Source organism: Hippocampus zosterae, chromosome 2 (genome assembly GCF_025434085.1).
Source record: "Hippocampus zosterae strain Florida chromosome 2, ASM2543408v3, whole genome shotgun sequence".
Lineage (NCBI taxonomy): Eukaryota > Metazoa > Chordata > Actinopteri > Syngnathiformes > Syngnathidae > Hippocampus > Hippocampus zosterae.
In genome coordinates, this window is record NC_067452.1 from 25,066,504 (window position 1) to 25,082,097 (window position 15,594).

Here is a 15,594-nt window from a genome sequence, read left to right on the forward strand (position 1 = left end):
GTGAGACCACTGAAAAAACAGCTGCAGCCAACCACATTCTAGCAGGCAAGGGACGGAGATAAAGGAGTGCAGCTCTGGGCCCGTCGAACGGTCTACAATCTAATTTAGATTCCATTCGTACATCCAAATCATATTAGACTGCGCAGTTATTCACAGGGTAGCTATCTATCACACGCGTGCACGCAACGACAACATGACCCCGCCATCTGTCAGTACTCGCCTCCGCTGGGCTGTAAGATGTTGTCCTGACGGAGCTGCTTTGACATCTCCCGTTGCTCTGCGCCTCGTTTTGGCACAGATGAATTGCGTTCGGAAATGCTGACAGACGTAGAAGTTCCGTTCTTTGCATTTCAATTGCACCAAGAATCAAAGATCACATATTGTTGTAAACTCAGAAGACCTGATGATCCATTGGAAGTGGCTTATAAAGCCTCGCTTGTTGTCATTCTTTTTTCTTCTTTCAGGATATATTAACCAAGCAAAAAATTCAATTGAATATGAGATGAAAGGTGGTTGGAGAAAACAGCCAAATTAGATAAATCTCCAGGTCAACATGCACAAGGCCAAGCTCATAAATGATGTCACAAATTATGTCACACGAGACCTCCACTTTCCAGAGTCAAGGTAGAGCTGTCTGCTGCTTTTACCCTTGACTAATAACAGAAATGAACTACTTTTTGTGGAACAAGGCAGAACAAACAATATAAGCCACTCACTGTATTTATGAGCTGTACATTGATTTGTTTTACTGCATATGAGCATCAGGCCACCCAGAGTACTGTGATTAATGTGTCGAGAAGTTGTGGCCAAAAACACTTCTGCAACACCCAATTTTGTCCCGACCCTCACCAAAGATTACGTTGCAGCGGTTTATAATAACAAGCATCATGCAGTAGACATCTCTCCAATGGAACAAGGCACTCTTTCAGAAACCAGCAGAGGCTGGGCAGTGTAGCTCGCAAGTGCGGCGCCCCAGACATTGGCAAAATGCATTCTGTAGAGAATGCATTTCACATGCAAGTAGATACGTTGCTTTGGATTCTGGGTTATTGGGCAAAGTCGTGGGAGAGCCTTTGTGAGGAGAAGCCGATCAGATAATGGACGCATAGTCGGGCCTGTGGAGTGCTTGTCACCGTCAAATCTGAAACCGCAGCAGTAATTCAATCTTTTGTCACATTCCTGTTCCTGAAAATGTGTCATTAGGCAATCCGCTGCGAATTTGGCATTCACTCCATTTCTTTGATGCTGTTGCTCCCAAGGGGAGGATTGCATTTACATCATACCACCTCCACCTAAGAGTTTCTCCGCCTGTGATTTACAAGCAACACTACAAGGAAGTACTGTCATGTTCTGTCTGTTACAGCAAACCCTATGACACATTTAAGTGGTTTTCACTTTCGAGCCAGATGCACCCCTCTCCACCCGCCCTCCAATGGGCACCTATAACTTCAGTGATGGGCCATGATGAAAACAAGTTTGGCACCCTTGAACTATCCCCTGTGTTTTTAATGTATATTTTACAATGAGCAAATGGTCATCGGGATCAAGGGTACTTTGCCTTGTAAAGTTTTGCTGAGGTGAAGCAAGTCAACGGGGTGACGTTACACCTCATCATAAACTCAGACCTGACATGAAGTGAAACAACGTCTGTGATCATGCAGACGTGAGCCCACACAAGCCAACACACAAGCAAACTGTGAGGGATTGGGGCTTTTCAAGTTGTGTATGCCTTTGCAACTTGCAGGCTTCATAAAAGAGATGGGAGACTGTAATTAGGGCTGCCGTGATATTGCGGGTGCTGGAATTGGTGAGCTAATCAGGAAGGCCAACAGATGTAACGTGCAGATGCTGTCAGACCTCTTGTCCGTGGTGATAAAATTAAAACAGGTCATTGTAACAGGCAACAGCTGCTCATGGCTAATTTGTTCAATTATGCACAGAGGATACCGGCGGAGGATGATTCCCAGACCTCAAGGGGATTTTTGCCTCCAGAATCAGCTCAATAATGAAATCGATACCCAACATATGTATGCTCAAAATGAAGAACACCAACATGGTTTAGGAATTGTGTGGGGCGTTTGTCAGGGTACCTTCATTTTACAGAAGCTAATATGACCATGTCGCTGACAACAACATTATTTTTGAATGATTACTTGGAAAGGATGCTCGGAAATAATCCTGACATTAATATTACCATCACAGATGAAGGCACTCGTCATGACTCAGCATTTGCATTTTTTGGCAGCTTGCAGATGAGAAAACCTGCCCTTTTCTGGCTTCTACATCACAGCTGGAGTTCCTTAACCTGACCTTATTTTATTTTGAAAAAAATATGCATTCCAAGATGGTAATATTGTTATTATAATAATCATACATTTTATTTGAAAGCGCTTTTCATAGTCCTCAAAGATCATGTTGTACATGACATCACATGTGATGTCAGCACACCAATTGACTCAGCGCGCACCTAAAGCAGGGATGGGCAACTGGGGACCCGCATGCAGCCACACTCTGAGTGGCCCCTTGATTAATTAATACAATTCTGATAATAATCAGCGATTGACTGGCAACCATTTCAGAGTGTACCCCGCCTCTGCCCGGCTCCAGCACACCCGTGAAACCTTGCGAGGTTAAAGCGGTTCAGATAACTGATGGGTGGAAAATATTAACCTAAACACTTTAGAATTTTTTCTAACCACCCCAAAATTACTTAAAAAACGCTGATAAACATTTAATGTTAATTTGTAATACCACCAGTGACAAATAGCTGGAGGATACGTCTTGCACTTACACGACTTCTCTTACTGTCCTACACTACAATAAGGCCAAACTATTTTGTTCAGTACTGTAGCATTTCAGGCATGTACCACTATATTTTAACTCGGGCTGTCAACACGTGGATATTCTCAAGCCTAATTTACCTTATTGCCTTGTTAGGGCAAAAAATGGAGTGCACTTTAATTCCTTGACACGAACAATGGTTCACTTTTGTGTGAAGCAATTTTTGAAAATAAATTTACACATAAGGTAAAGGAAACGCGGGACTCTCTAAGACTCGCAGTGGCTTAACGTGGCCTGAATCACCCTATGTCAAAATTGACTAGACTTAACATGAGGCACTATTTGAATATGTAAAATGTATTCAAGGCTGTCACTCAATGGTGTTATCCTGCAAGCAGCCAGCAGGCTCTCATTATGAAAACTCAAACAAGACTGTGGAATTGAGTTTGCTGTCCCAGAGTAGCTTGAGCAAATATCCTGACAAGTCATATTGGAGGGGACTTAGAAGTTTGCTTAGGTCTCAACATCCACACAACGTGCACGTGCAAGAAATTTTGTCTGCCGAGAGAGCCGAGTAAACAAAATCCTGATCCTCAAACACAACAAATCGTAATCTACATGAAGCAGTGCTTTGGACTGTAACAAAAAGATGTCCATCTGTACATTTTGTGTGCAAATACCCTCCTTGAGTTGAAAACTACCCTGCTTTTAGTGACCTGTATGAGCTGAATTTATCGGGAAACAACAATCGCATTAATGAAAATATTATTTGAAGTCTTCCATCCCCAGTTTTTAAAATTAAAGGTGATGAAGAACGCGCATCATACAGTAGAGAGTCGCAGGTCAGATGCCTGACTCATATTATCAAAGATGGTGCAACAGCGCCCTCCCGTGGAGGTAGACATCTTTGATTTCTAACGGTCAAAAATGCCTGATTGGGCGGGGTGTGTATTCTCCACGATTGTAAAATATTTTACAAAAAGTCAACCTAGATTTGAATCTAAGCCTCTTTTTTGTTGCACTTGTACATTCTCTTCTTTGATTCTGGGTCACGAGAATACCCAGCAGAAGGCAGGCCTTGGAGGTACTGTACCGACAATTTGGCACAGCTTGGGCCACAGTGAATTGAGGAAAAAAAGTGAAGTGAAACCAAATGCTCTTGTATGTATGTTCAGTATATACAGTGCATCTTTAGGCATGTGTGGTTTGGCATTTTCAGAGTCACCAAATTGCAAATTTTGGGGGCAACCGACACCACTGTTACTCACAGAATAGCCGCTTATTTGCGGGATTTTGTGCTGATCCCCCACTTTTTTTTCTTTTGAATATCAGACTTCCTTTTAATCATTATAAAACCGGGTTTTGCTTTAAAATGTGGATATGAATATATAAACAATGGTCTTTGCTAAACATTACACACAAAAATGGAAAGGCACCATTTAAAATACAGTATGTAACAAAAGGCCATTATCATGAAAATCTGGTTACATCAACTTGTGAATTGACAAATAACAATTTGGTTTTTACAGTGATACATTGTATCACATTTCATTCAATGCAACAGACCATCATTTGTTTGTGCACTAAATCAGTTTTTTTGTCAGATTGAGTAATTTTATAAAACATATTTTTCAAAGTCATTTTATAAAAATAAAAATGGTTTAATGGAAAACTACAAATTGTTCCTAGGTGTGATTTTGAATGGGAATGGTTGTTTGTCTATGCTATTCGCTGGCAACCAGTTCAGGGGGTCACTCGCCCACTGCCCGAAGATAGGCAGCTGGGATAGGCTACGGCGCGCCCTCCAAGGTGAGGATAAATGGATCAGAAAATGGATGGATATTTTAATGGACTAAGTGTAAACTAAAATGCTTTTTAGATGACTAAGAATGTTTCCCTTCACCCTGCAGATTTGTCAGCACTTTGTTTGGCAAATTTGGCAAAATCAGCATAATTTCTAAATTTCGGCCGTATTGTTTGTCTGCAAATCTTTTGGCTTGGACACAAAAGAAAAAGAACATTCACATGAGAAAAATAGCTGGGTCGGACTGGATTATGCGGCAGCTCAACAGACAATAGGACAAATACTGTACAGCTCTGGTAGGTCAGCGGAAAAAAAAAATCATTAACATTTTTATCTAAAATAGGCTCCAATTATGATGGTAGATAAACGCTTTAACATTTACTTTCAGAAAATTAGCAGGGTTGCAGAAAAAAGGAGCTTTGCCGCTCTTAGGGCCTTTGGCATCTAAAGTGCTCGGTTCTACAGATTTCTTTTTTTTTTTTGCCTTTTTTTGCCATGCAGCTGAAGTGTGAGTGAGTGTGAGAGCTGAAGGGAATGCTGAAATCAGGGCAACACACTGATATTTGCTCCGTCTGTGAAAACACAAAAGGCCTGAGCTGGAGGAGGCTTTTTAAATGTGCCGTCTCTCCAGTGTTCCAGATAATTCTCTTCCTGCTGACGGCATTCTCATCATGGCAGTGAGGGATCAAAGACGAGTGGAGAAAGTCATCCCAGTCTGCTTCACAAAGCTGATATATGTGAGGTCATTTTGCTAAAAGTGCTACTTTAGGAAGCTTTTATCGAGCAGGCGCGAATGGCTATCACTTCTTTTGTTCTCCGGGCAAAAAAAGAGGTGCTGCAGGTTAACTGTGTTAATGCGGTGCCGCGTTAGCTGTCCCCGCACCTTGAAACAAAGCACAGACAAGTAAGTTTTTATGTCCCTCATTTCAAATAAGACACATCAAGCCTGCGGCAAAATGTTAAACATTGTCTACCGCCGCACTGGAACCCTTGAGAGGCGAGTCCATTTTGCGCTTTTTCCTGCGGCCAATTGCTGCCAGCGATAATAAGTTGTCTTTCCGCTGCTTGATCTGCACCAGCTCTTGTTGTTGCATCTGGATTACAAGCAAGACAAATTCATACTCATGCCAAAGAAAGAATCTTACATGGTTATGGTGACATACTGTTTCGGACAAACCTCTTTGGCCTTCTGTTTTCAGTCTGAGCTGCTCCGGGTCTTCTTGTCGCGACCGAGACTTCGGGAAATACGACAATTAAATTAAACTGTTCTGCTATTTCCACTTAGTGTATCATTTTTCTTTTTTGGTCATATAGCAATTGTTCCTGCTAACCATGGTAACTTCTTATCAACAATTTACAATATAGTTATTGCTCAAAACCAAGGATGGATAATTGGCAACCACACGCCAAACGGACCCTGCATTAAACATACAAGATAGATAGATAGATAGATAGATAGATAGATAGATAGATAGATAGATAGATAGATAGATAGATAGATAGATAGATAGATAGATAGATAGATAGATAGATAGATAGATAGATAGATAGATAGATAGATAGATAGATAGATAGATAGATAGATAGATAGATAGATAGATAGATAGATAGATAAATTATAAAACAATGCTCAACACTCATTATACCTTCTCCATGCCAAGCCTGGGGAAATTTATTGTGCGGCAATTTTGTGCCGACCTTGAATGGTATTTTTTTTTACACAGAGAGCCCTTAGCACTGGAAAAAAATCCACTATGTGGGTATTTTGTTGTTTACTTCTAACTCATTGCTGTTGGGTTAGGATAGTTGATTTTATTTTGATTCATGCGTTGAAAAATAGTTTATCAAACTATATTGGAGCACTTAAGCACATATGTTGCATATAGACATGAACAGTAGGCTGTCCATATTTAAAATAGAATGTTTTATTCATACATCTGGTTAGGTCTTGCATGGCCCTATGTGCCCCCCCCCCCCCCCCCCCCCACTGATGCTGCATTTAAGTTGCCCATCCCTGCTCTAAACTCTTACCTTGGCAGCTTTGAGGAGGATCTCCCTCTCCACCTCTTCCTTCTTTTGCTTCTCAACCTGATCCAACTGCTCAAAGAATTTGAGCTGGGCTCATACATCGCTGACACGCTCGTCACACTTGTCTTCCTGAGGGACAAATATGACGAATGAAAACCAAGGCGTGTTTTGATGTCTCTTGCCCAATGTCACACGTAATTGATGAACACCTTGGAGGATGGCTGTGCCACTCGTGAGGCCTTTTCCAGCAGATTCTGTAGTCTGAACTGAGCAGCACAGGATAGCTAGTTTACCACATTTGCGCCTAATTCGCAATCACCAACATTTTTACCTACAAATAAAGTGTGAAAGATTTCCATGAGGCACAACTATCTCCTCCTCTCATAAACAGAAGTGTCTGCCTTGTGTTTTTCAGATACACGTGGGCCTCACAAATGCCCTTACAGGATCGCCTCACAGCACCAACAAGCACAGAGTTGGTTGCAAGAATATGGGCACTCTCTTCCGAGACTTGAAGGTGTCTCCGCCTATTTCTATTCTATTCTATTCTATTATATCTGTTTGACTCAGGACACCTCTCTCCCCCAAAGTCAATGTATGCCTTCTTTCAGGATCTAAATAAATAATAATGGGGCGGGGGGGGGGGGATACCAATAATTTGTGGGTGAAAACTACAACTCAATACAGCCACATTTCACAAATGAATTTTGAAATGTATTTTCAAGCAATGCGGCCCGGTAGTCCAGTGGTTAGCACGTCGACTGTGCAGAGGTACCGGGTTCAATTCCATCTTCGGCCTCCCTGTGTGTAGTTTGCATGTTCTCCCCGGGCCTGTGTGGGTTTTCTCCGGGTGCTCCGGTTTCTTCCCACGTTCCAAAAACATGCATGGCAGGCTGATTGAACACACTAAATTGTCCATAGGTGTGTGTGTGTTCGCGCATGGTTGTTCTTCTCTGGGTGCCCTGCGATAGGCTGGCAGCCGGTTCAGGGTGTCCCCCGCCTACTGCCCAAAGATGGCTGGGATAGGCTCCAGCTCCCCCCACGACAATCGTGAGGATTAAGTGGTTCGGAAAATGGATGGATGGGATGGATTTTCAAGCACCGATAAGATGAAACAAATTAAACAAAGCATCCACAAGATTGCACCACATTATGAGACAACATCCCAGCAGGGTTTTACACTTTTTATTAGAAGTATAATGAAGGAATTCGCGTAATGGTCTGAAAACATTGAAAGGATGTCAACCACCATACCAATAAGTGGGGGGAAAATTTAACACCAGAATCGAGCTGTTCGACCACTGGCGGCCATCTATTATTTTATTGTTTACTTGATGTTAACTGTTGTGAAAGCGCTATATAAATAAGGATGGATTGTATTGTATCTCAAAGAGATGCAACTGTGAGGGTTGCGATTGGAACCTGCGCCAGCGTGATTTGCGGCCTCACCATCGTCCCTTGTTGCTGGGTTTCGATCTATACACATTTGGATCAATAGATGAAGCAAAAACACATTAGATGACTCACCTTAATTTACTGTTAATGATCAAATGAAAAATGCTGCAAAACTACCATTGCCCGTTTACTGTGTAGCATTTGAGGTGACTAATAATGGTAGCTGATGTGCTGGCAGCAGCAGGGGATAGAGGCGGATGTGGCACCACTGTGGTCAGCGCTGGGGAGGCCGATGCTGTAGGCTGCCTGCATTGCTGGGGTAGGAGGCTGTGCTGGATGAAGGTTTCTGCCTCTGGGGTCATCAGATGCAGAGCTGCGAGGCTTCGCAAAAGTCAGAAATGGAGACGAGGGAAAACATCTTAAATAAACTGTGATGAAGCACCAGTACTCCAATTCAAAGGGCTCCACTTCAACATTCTGAGAGCTGATTACCACCAGACGAAACTTAATGACTAAATACATATAGGAAACAAACAACACAAACATGGACTTTAAAATCTTTGATTACGCTGAACATAAGACATTCGATCCAGAGAACAACTTGGATCCAGACAATAATTTCTTCAATCATAATCACAGCATCACAAACTCAAAGTATTATACTGATGAACAATTCAACTCAAATGTAGAACTGAAAAATACATTTTCAGTGATACATACAAATAGTAGAAGTCTATACAAAAAATTCACCAAAATTGAAGAATATTTAACTACATTTAATAAATTTACAATTATTGCCATATCAGAAACTTGGCTCGACGATGAAAAAACAAGTGAAATGAAAATTGATGGATATGAAATGTATGCAACTCATAGGGAAGACAAAAAAGGAGGGGGAGTTGCAATATATGTAGATAAAACACTGAAATGCTGCAAAATTGAGAGCTTGACAAACACAACTGAGAATCTAATGGAATGTCTAACTTTGGAAATACACATGAAAAATGCATCAAATGTTATTTTAAGTTGCGTTTATAGGACACCAGGATCTTGTCTAGACACATTTAATAAAAAACTGACAGATATGCTGAGTTGTTCTAATGACAAGAAAACACGAATAATATGTGGCGATTTTAACATCAACTTATTAAACCCAAATGGACACAAAAAAACAACAGATTTCATAAATACAATGTATAGCAACGGTCTATTCCCAGTCATTCTGAGACCCAGCAGAATAACAGTGGATACAGCCACATTGATAGATAACATATTTATTAATAAGATTGATCACAAAAAGGAAAGTGACCACCTGATATAAGTGACCATCTACCAGTCTTTTTAGTCCTACACAATTACTTTGCTAGAAAAACAAAACCAATAAGCCATACATAAAAAATAAGACTCAGAACCCAACATTCCATTGCAGCTTTCAAGCTCGAGCTAGACAAGCAAAATTGGTCTGAGGTCTACACAAATGATGATCCAAACACTGCGTTTGAAGCATTTCAGTCAACCATAACCTCCTTAGACGATAAACATTTCCCAGTAATTAAAGTCACCAGAAAGTTCAAAGGACAAAGTAAGCCATGGATAACAAAAGGCATAGAAAATGTATGTAAAAAGAAAAACAATCTATACAAATCGTTTCTAAAATCCAGAACTAATGAAGCTGAAACAAAATATAAGACTTATAAAAACAAATTAGTAAATATTATAAGAGCTAGTAAGAGAGACCATTTTCATGCATTATTAGAGCTAAAAGCAACACTCAAGAAATCTGGAAAATCTTAAATCATGTAATTAGAAATAACTCTAATAAAGTAGATTATCCGGAGTATTTTATGAAAGACAAAAATACCATTATTGAGGAAAGGGCAGAAATAGCAAATGAATTTAATGAATATTTTGTTAATATCGTCAGTAACGTAGCAAAACAAATTCCTGATCCAATAAACTCTTTAGAAATACATAAACACATAAATACATAAACACAAAAAATCCTTCCACAATGTTTCTTACTGCTGTGAATCAAAATGAAATGTTAAATATTGTAAAAGCATATCAAAGTAAAAAGTCAACCGACTGTTTTGATATTGATATGTCAATGGTAAAACATATAGAACTTGTAGTGCGACCCTTTACATATATATGCAACCTGTCATTTAAAGTCGGTATTTTTCCATCAAAAATGAAAACAGCTAAAGTTATTCCAATTTTTAAAAATGGTGAAAGACAATTCATAACAAATTATAGACCTATATCACTGTAACCACAATTTTCAAAAATATTAGAAAAATTATTTTCTCGCAGACTCGATAACTTCATTGATAAACACATGCTATTAAGTGAAAATCAATATGGCTTCAGAGAAAAACGGACCACCTTATTGGCAGCAATGGAGTTTGTGATAGCAATAGCCACTAATATAGAAATAAAGAATACACGGTCGGGATTTTTCTAGATCTAAAAAAAGCTTTTAATACTATAGACCATGCTATATTATTGAAAAAAATAGAGAGATATGGTATCAGAGGCACAGCACATAAATGGATTGAAAGTTATTTAGAAAACAGATATCAGTATGTGCAGTTCAAAAACAAAAAATCCAACTTACTGAAGATTATCCATGGAGTGCCTCAGGGGTCAGTGATTGGACCAAAACTGTTCATTTTAGATATTAATGATATCTGTAGTGCGTCAAAACAATTCAAATGTGTCCTTTTCGCTGATGATACAACCTTTTACTGCTCTGGAAAAAAATATGAAACAACTCCTGAAAATTGTAGAAAACGAATTGACAAAATTAAAAAACTGGTTCGACAAAAAAAACTTATCTTTAAATTTAACAAAAACTAAGCTAGTTGTTTTTGGCACAAGACCAATTAAAGACCAAATTAAAATAAAGATAAATTCAATTGAAATAGAACGAGTCTATGAATATAAGTTTCTTGGACTAGTAATAGATACCAAACTATCCTGGAAGCCACACATAGATAACATAAAAACAAAAGTATCCAAAACTATCGGGATACTCCACAAAACAAAGGATGTGTTGAATAAGAGCTCCTTGTATACATTATATTACTCATTATTACTACCATATCTGACCTACCGTGTAGAAATATGGGGAAAAGCCTGTAAAACGAACACACTCCCCGTTTTAAAATTACAAAAAAAAAGCAATCAGAATAATCAACAGGTCGAAATATATAGAACCCACAAATCCAATATTCATCAAATTAAACACAATGAAATTCTACGACCTGGTTGACTACAAAATTACTCAATTAATGTATAAATCACATAACAACCTCCTTTGCCAAAATATCCAGCAGCTTTTTGAAATTAGATAGAGCTGGTATCATCTAAGGGGCACTAATCAATACAAAAAATCCAGAACAAGAACAAACATTAAGCAAAGGTGTGTATCAGTAATTGGTGTCAATCTATGGAATAAGCTTGAAACAGATCTGAAAATGAGCAAATCGTTGGAGGAGTTCAAAAACAAATTCAAAAGATTAGTGGAAAATAACGACATGAATCTGAATTAAAATAGATACATTTGATATACTTATAAAATATAGTAATATAACTGTTTGTTCTTGTTTTTGATTTTGATCAACTTAACAATTGTATTCAAGGAATGCTAATTATAATGAATATCAGAAAATTGAAATACAAAAGAAGAAAGAATAACTATATATGTATAAACCAAAAGGTGTAGAAATAGATTAGCATAGTATACACAAGGGTAAAAATATTTAATGATATGTAGTTTTTCATTTCTTTGTTTTGAAAAATGAACAATTCAGTTACATAATAAGGGGTAGGACTAGATAAGTTATTTACTTCTTCCTACTCCTTTGAGCATATAACTGTGATGTGTTTTTTTTCTCTTTTAACTATTTCTAATTTTCCTTTTATAATTTTGTTTGATCCTTTGTCAACCTGTTATTGTGTGTACTATATATGCTCAATAAAACAAACAAAAAAACAACAACAAAAAACAAACAAAAAATGATGCAGAAAATGTTTTGTGAAACACACCAAAATCATTAATTGTCACAATGGACACATTTTTGTACGGAAGAGGATTAGGGCCAATGAAGAAAGAAAAAATAAGGTTGGCAAGATTCTGACTTTATTCTGACTTTAAAGTCAGAATTCTGAGAATAAAGTCAGAATCTTGCCAACCTTATTTTTTCTTTCTTCATTGGCCCTAATCCTCTTCCGTATTTTTGCCCATTAAGTTGAATACAACCTGTTCTGTGGCATTGATTGACTGCCAAATTAAAATAATCCATCCATCCATCCATCCATCATCTACCGCTTATCCGGGGCCGGGTCTCGGGGGCAACAGCTTTAGCAGGGAAGCCCAGACTTCCCTCTCCCTAGCTACTTCTTCCAGCTCTCCCCGGGGGATCCCGAGTCGTTCCCAGGCAAGCTGGGTGACATAGTCTCTCCAGCGTGTCCTGGGTCTTCCTCGGGGTCTCCTCCCGGTGGGACATGACTGGAACACCTCACCGGGGAGGCGCTCAGGAGGCATCCGAATCAGATGCCCAAGCCACCTCATCTGGCTCCTCTCGATGTGGAGGAGAAGCGGCTCGACTCTGAGCCCCTCCCGGATGACTAAGCTTCTCACCTTATCTCTAAGGGAGAGCCCGGACACCCTGCGGAGAAAACTCTTTTCAGCCGCTTGTATCCGGGATCTCGTTCTTTCGGTCACGACCCATAGCTCGTGACCATAGGTGAGGGTTGGGACGTAGATCGACCGGTAAATTGAGAGCTCCGCCCTTTGGCTCAGCTCCTTCTTCACCACGACAGACCGATACAACGTCCGCATCACAGCAGACGCTGCACCGATCCGCCTGCCGATCTCCCGCTCCCTCCTACCCCCACTCGTGAACAAGACCCCAAGATACTTGAACTCCTCCACTTGGGGTAAGATCTCCTCCCCGACCCGGAGGGGGCACTCCACGCTTTTCTGACTGAGGACCATGGTTTCAGATTTGGAGGTGCTGATTTTCATCCCAACCGCTTCACACTCGGCTGCGAAACGCTCCAGTGAGAGTTGGAGTGCCCCGTTTGAAGGAGCCAACAGCACCACATCATCTGCAAAAAGCAGGGATGCAATACTGAGGCCCCCAAAACGGACCCCCTCAATGCTTCGGCTGCGCCTAGATTCTGTCCATAAAGGTTATGAACAGAATCGGCGACAAAGGGCACCCTTGGCGGAGTCCTACCCCCACTGGAAACGATTCCGACTTACTGCCGGCAATGCGAACCAAACTCTGACATTGGTGGTATAGTGACCGAACAGCCCGTATCAGGGGGTTCGGTACCCCATACCCACGAAGCACCCCCCACAGAACTCCCTGAGGTACACGGTCAAACGCCTTCTCCAAGTCCACAAAACACATGTAGACTGGTTGGGCAAATTCCCACATACCCTCAAGGACCCTGCTAAGGGTGTAGAGCTGGTCCACTGTTCCACGGCCGGGACGAAAACCACACTGCTCCTCCTCAATCTGAGGCCCGACTTCCTGACGGACCCTCCTCTCCAGCACCCCTGAATAGACCTTACCAGGGAGGCTGAGGAGTGTGATCCCTCTGTAGTTGGAACACACCCTCCGGTCCCCCTTTTTAAAAAGAGGGACGACCACCCCGGTCTGCCAATCCAGAGGCACTCTCCCTGTTGACCACACGATGTTGCAGAGGCGTGTGAAACAGGACAGCCCCACAACATTCAGAGCCTTGAGGAACTCCGGGCGGATCTCATCCACCCCTGGGGCCCTGCCACGAGGAGCTTTTTAACCACATCGGTGACTTCAACCACCCAGATAGGAGAGGCCACCTCAGAGTCCCCAGGCTCTGCTTCCTCCAAGGAAGGCGTGTTGGTGGAGTTGAGGAGGTCTTCGAAGTACTCTGCCCACCGGTTCACAACGTCCCGAGTCGAAGTCAGCAGCGCCCCATCCCCACTGTACACAGTGTTAGTGGTGCACTGCTTCCCCCTCCTGAGACGTCGGATGGTGGACCAGAATTTTCTCGAAGCCGTCCGGAAGTCGGCTTCCATGGCCTCACCGAACTCTTCCCACGCTCGGGTTTTTGCCTCGGCGACCACCGAAGCCGCAGTCCGCTTGGCCAGTCGATACCCGTCAGCTGCCTCTGGGGTCCCACAGGCCATAAAGGCTCGATAGGACTCCTTCTTCAGCTTGACGGCATCCCTTACTGCTGGTGTCCACCAGCGAGTACGGGGGTTGCCGCCACGACAGGCACCGACCACCTTACGGCCACAACTCAGATTGGCCGCCTCAACAATAGAGGCACGGAACATGGTCCACTTGGGCTCAATGTCCCCCACGTCCCCCGGAACATGGGAAAAGCTCTGTCGAAGGTGGGAGTTGAAACTCCTTCTGACAGGGGATTCCGCCAGACGCTCCCAACAAACCCTCACAATACGTTTGGGTCTGCCAGGACGGACTAGCATCTTCCCCCACCATCGGAGCCTACTCATCACCAGGTGGTGATCAGTTGACAGCTCCGCCCCTCTCGTCACCCGAGTGTCCAGAACATGCGGCCGCAAATCCGATGATACAACTACAAAGTCGATCATCGAACTGCGGCCTAGGGTGTCCTGGTGCCAAGTGCACATATGGACACCCTTATGTTTGAACAAGGTGTTCGTTATGGACAATCCGTGGCGAGCACAGAAGTCCAATAACAAAACACCACTCGAGTTCTGATTGGGGGGGCCGTTCCTCCCAATCACGCCCCTCCAGGTCTCACTGTCATTGCCCACGTGAGCATTGAAGTCCCCGAGCAGAACAAGGGAGTCCCCAGCAGGAGTACTCTCCAGCACACCCTCCAAGGACTCCAAAAAGTGTGGGTATGCTGAGCTGCTGTTTGGTGCATATGCACAAACAACAGTCAGGACCCGTCCACCCACATGAAGGCGGAGGGAGGCAACCCTCTCGTCTACCGGTGTGAACCCCAATGTACAGGCACTGAGCCGGGGGGCAATGAGTATGCCCACACCTGCTCTGCGCCTCTCACCGTGAGCAACTCCAGAGTGGAAGAGAGTCCAACCCCTCTCGAGAGAACTGGTACCAGAACCCAGGCTGTGTGTGGAGGCAAGTCCGACTATATCCAGTCGGAAATTCTCTGCCTCACACACCAGCTCGGGCTCCTTCCCTGCCAGAGAGGTGACATTCCATGTCCCAAGAGCTAGCTTCTGCAGCCGAGGATCGGACCGCCAGGGTCCCCGCCTTCGGCTGCCGCCCAGCTCACATTGCACCCGACCCCTTTGGCCCCTCTCATGGGTGGTGAGCCCATGGGAAGGGGGACCCACGTTGCCTCTTCGGGCTGTGCCCGGCCGGGCACCAAGTTAAAATAATTTGGAGGAAAATCATTCAGTCATTTGTTTTATGCTCACACTTTGGCACATGAAACCTTTATTAACTGTGCAAATGATCCTTCAAATAACATTTCAGCATTCTTTTGTGTCTCACCACTTGGAGATGCCTGATGAATTTGCAACGTAAAGAGTGATGCGATGAAATGAAAAAAATCATGTACGCTTACAT

General features: G+C 42.4%; 1 protein-coding gene across 1 annotated transcript; it reads right to left on the reverse strand.

The window, feature by feature from the left end:
• Positions 1–5,544: 5,544 nt before the first annotated feature.
• Positions 5,545–8,320, reverse strand: LOC127596329 (transcription initiation factor TFIID subunit 4-like). Its single transcript, XM_052058654.1, is given in 7 exon segments — positions 5,545–5,679; positions 5,763–5,780; positions 5,782–5,820; positions 6,617–6,742; positions 6,823–6,981; positions 7,035–7,123; positions 8,275–8,320. Coding segments are annotated over 7 exon segments (612 nt in total).
• Between the last annotated feature and the right edge of the window lie 7,274 nt (positions 8,321–15,594).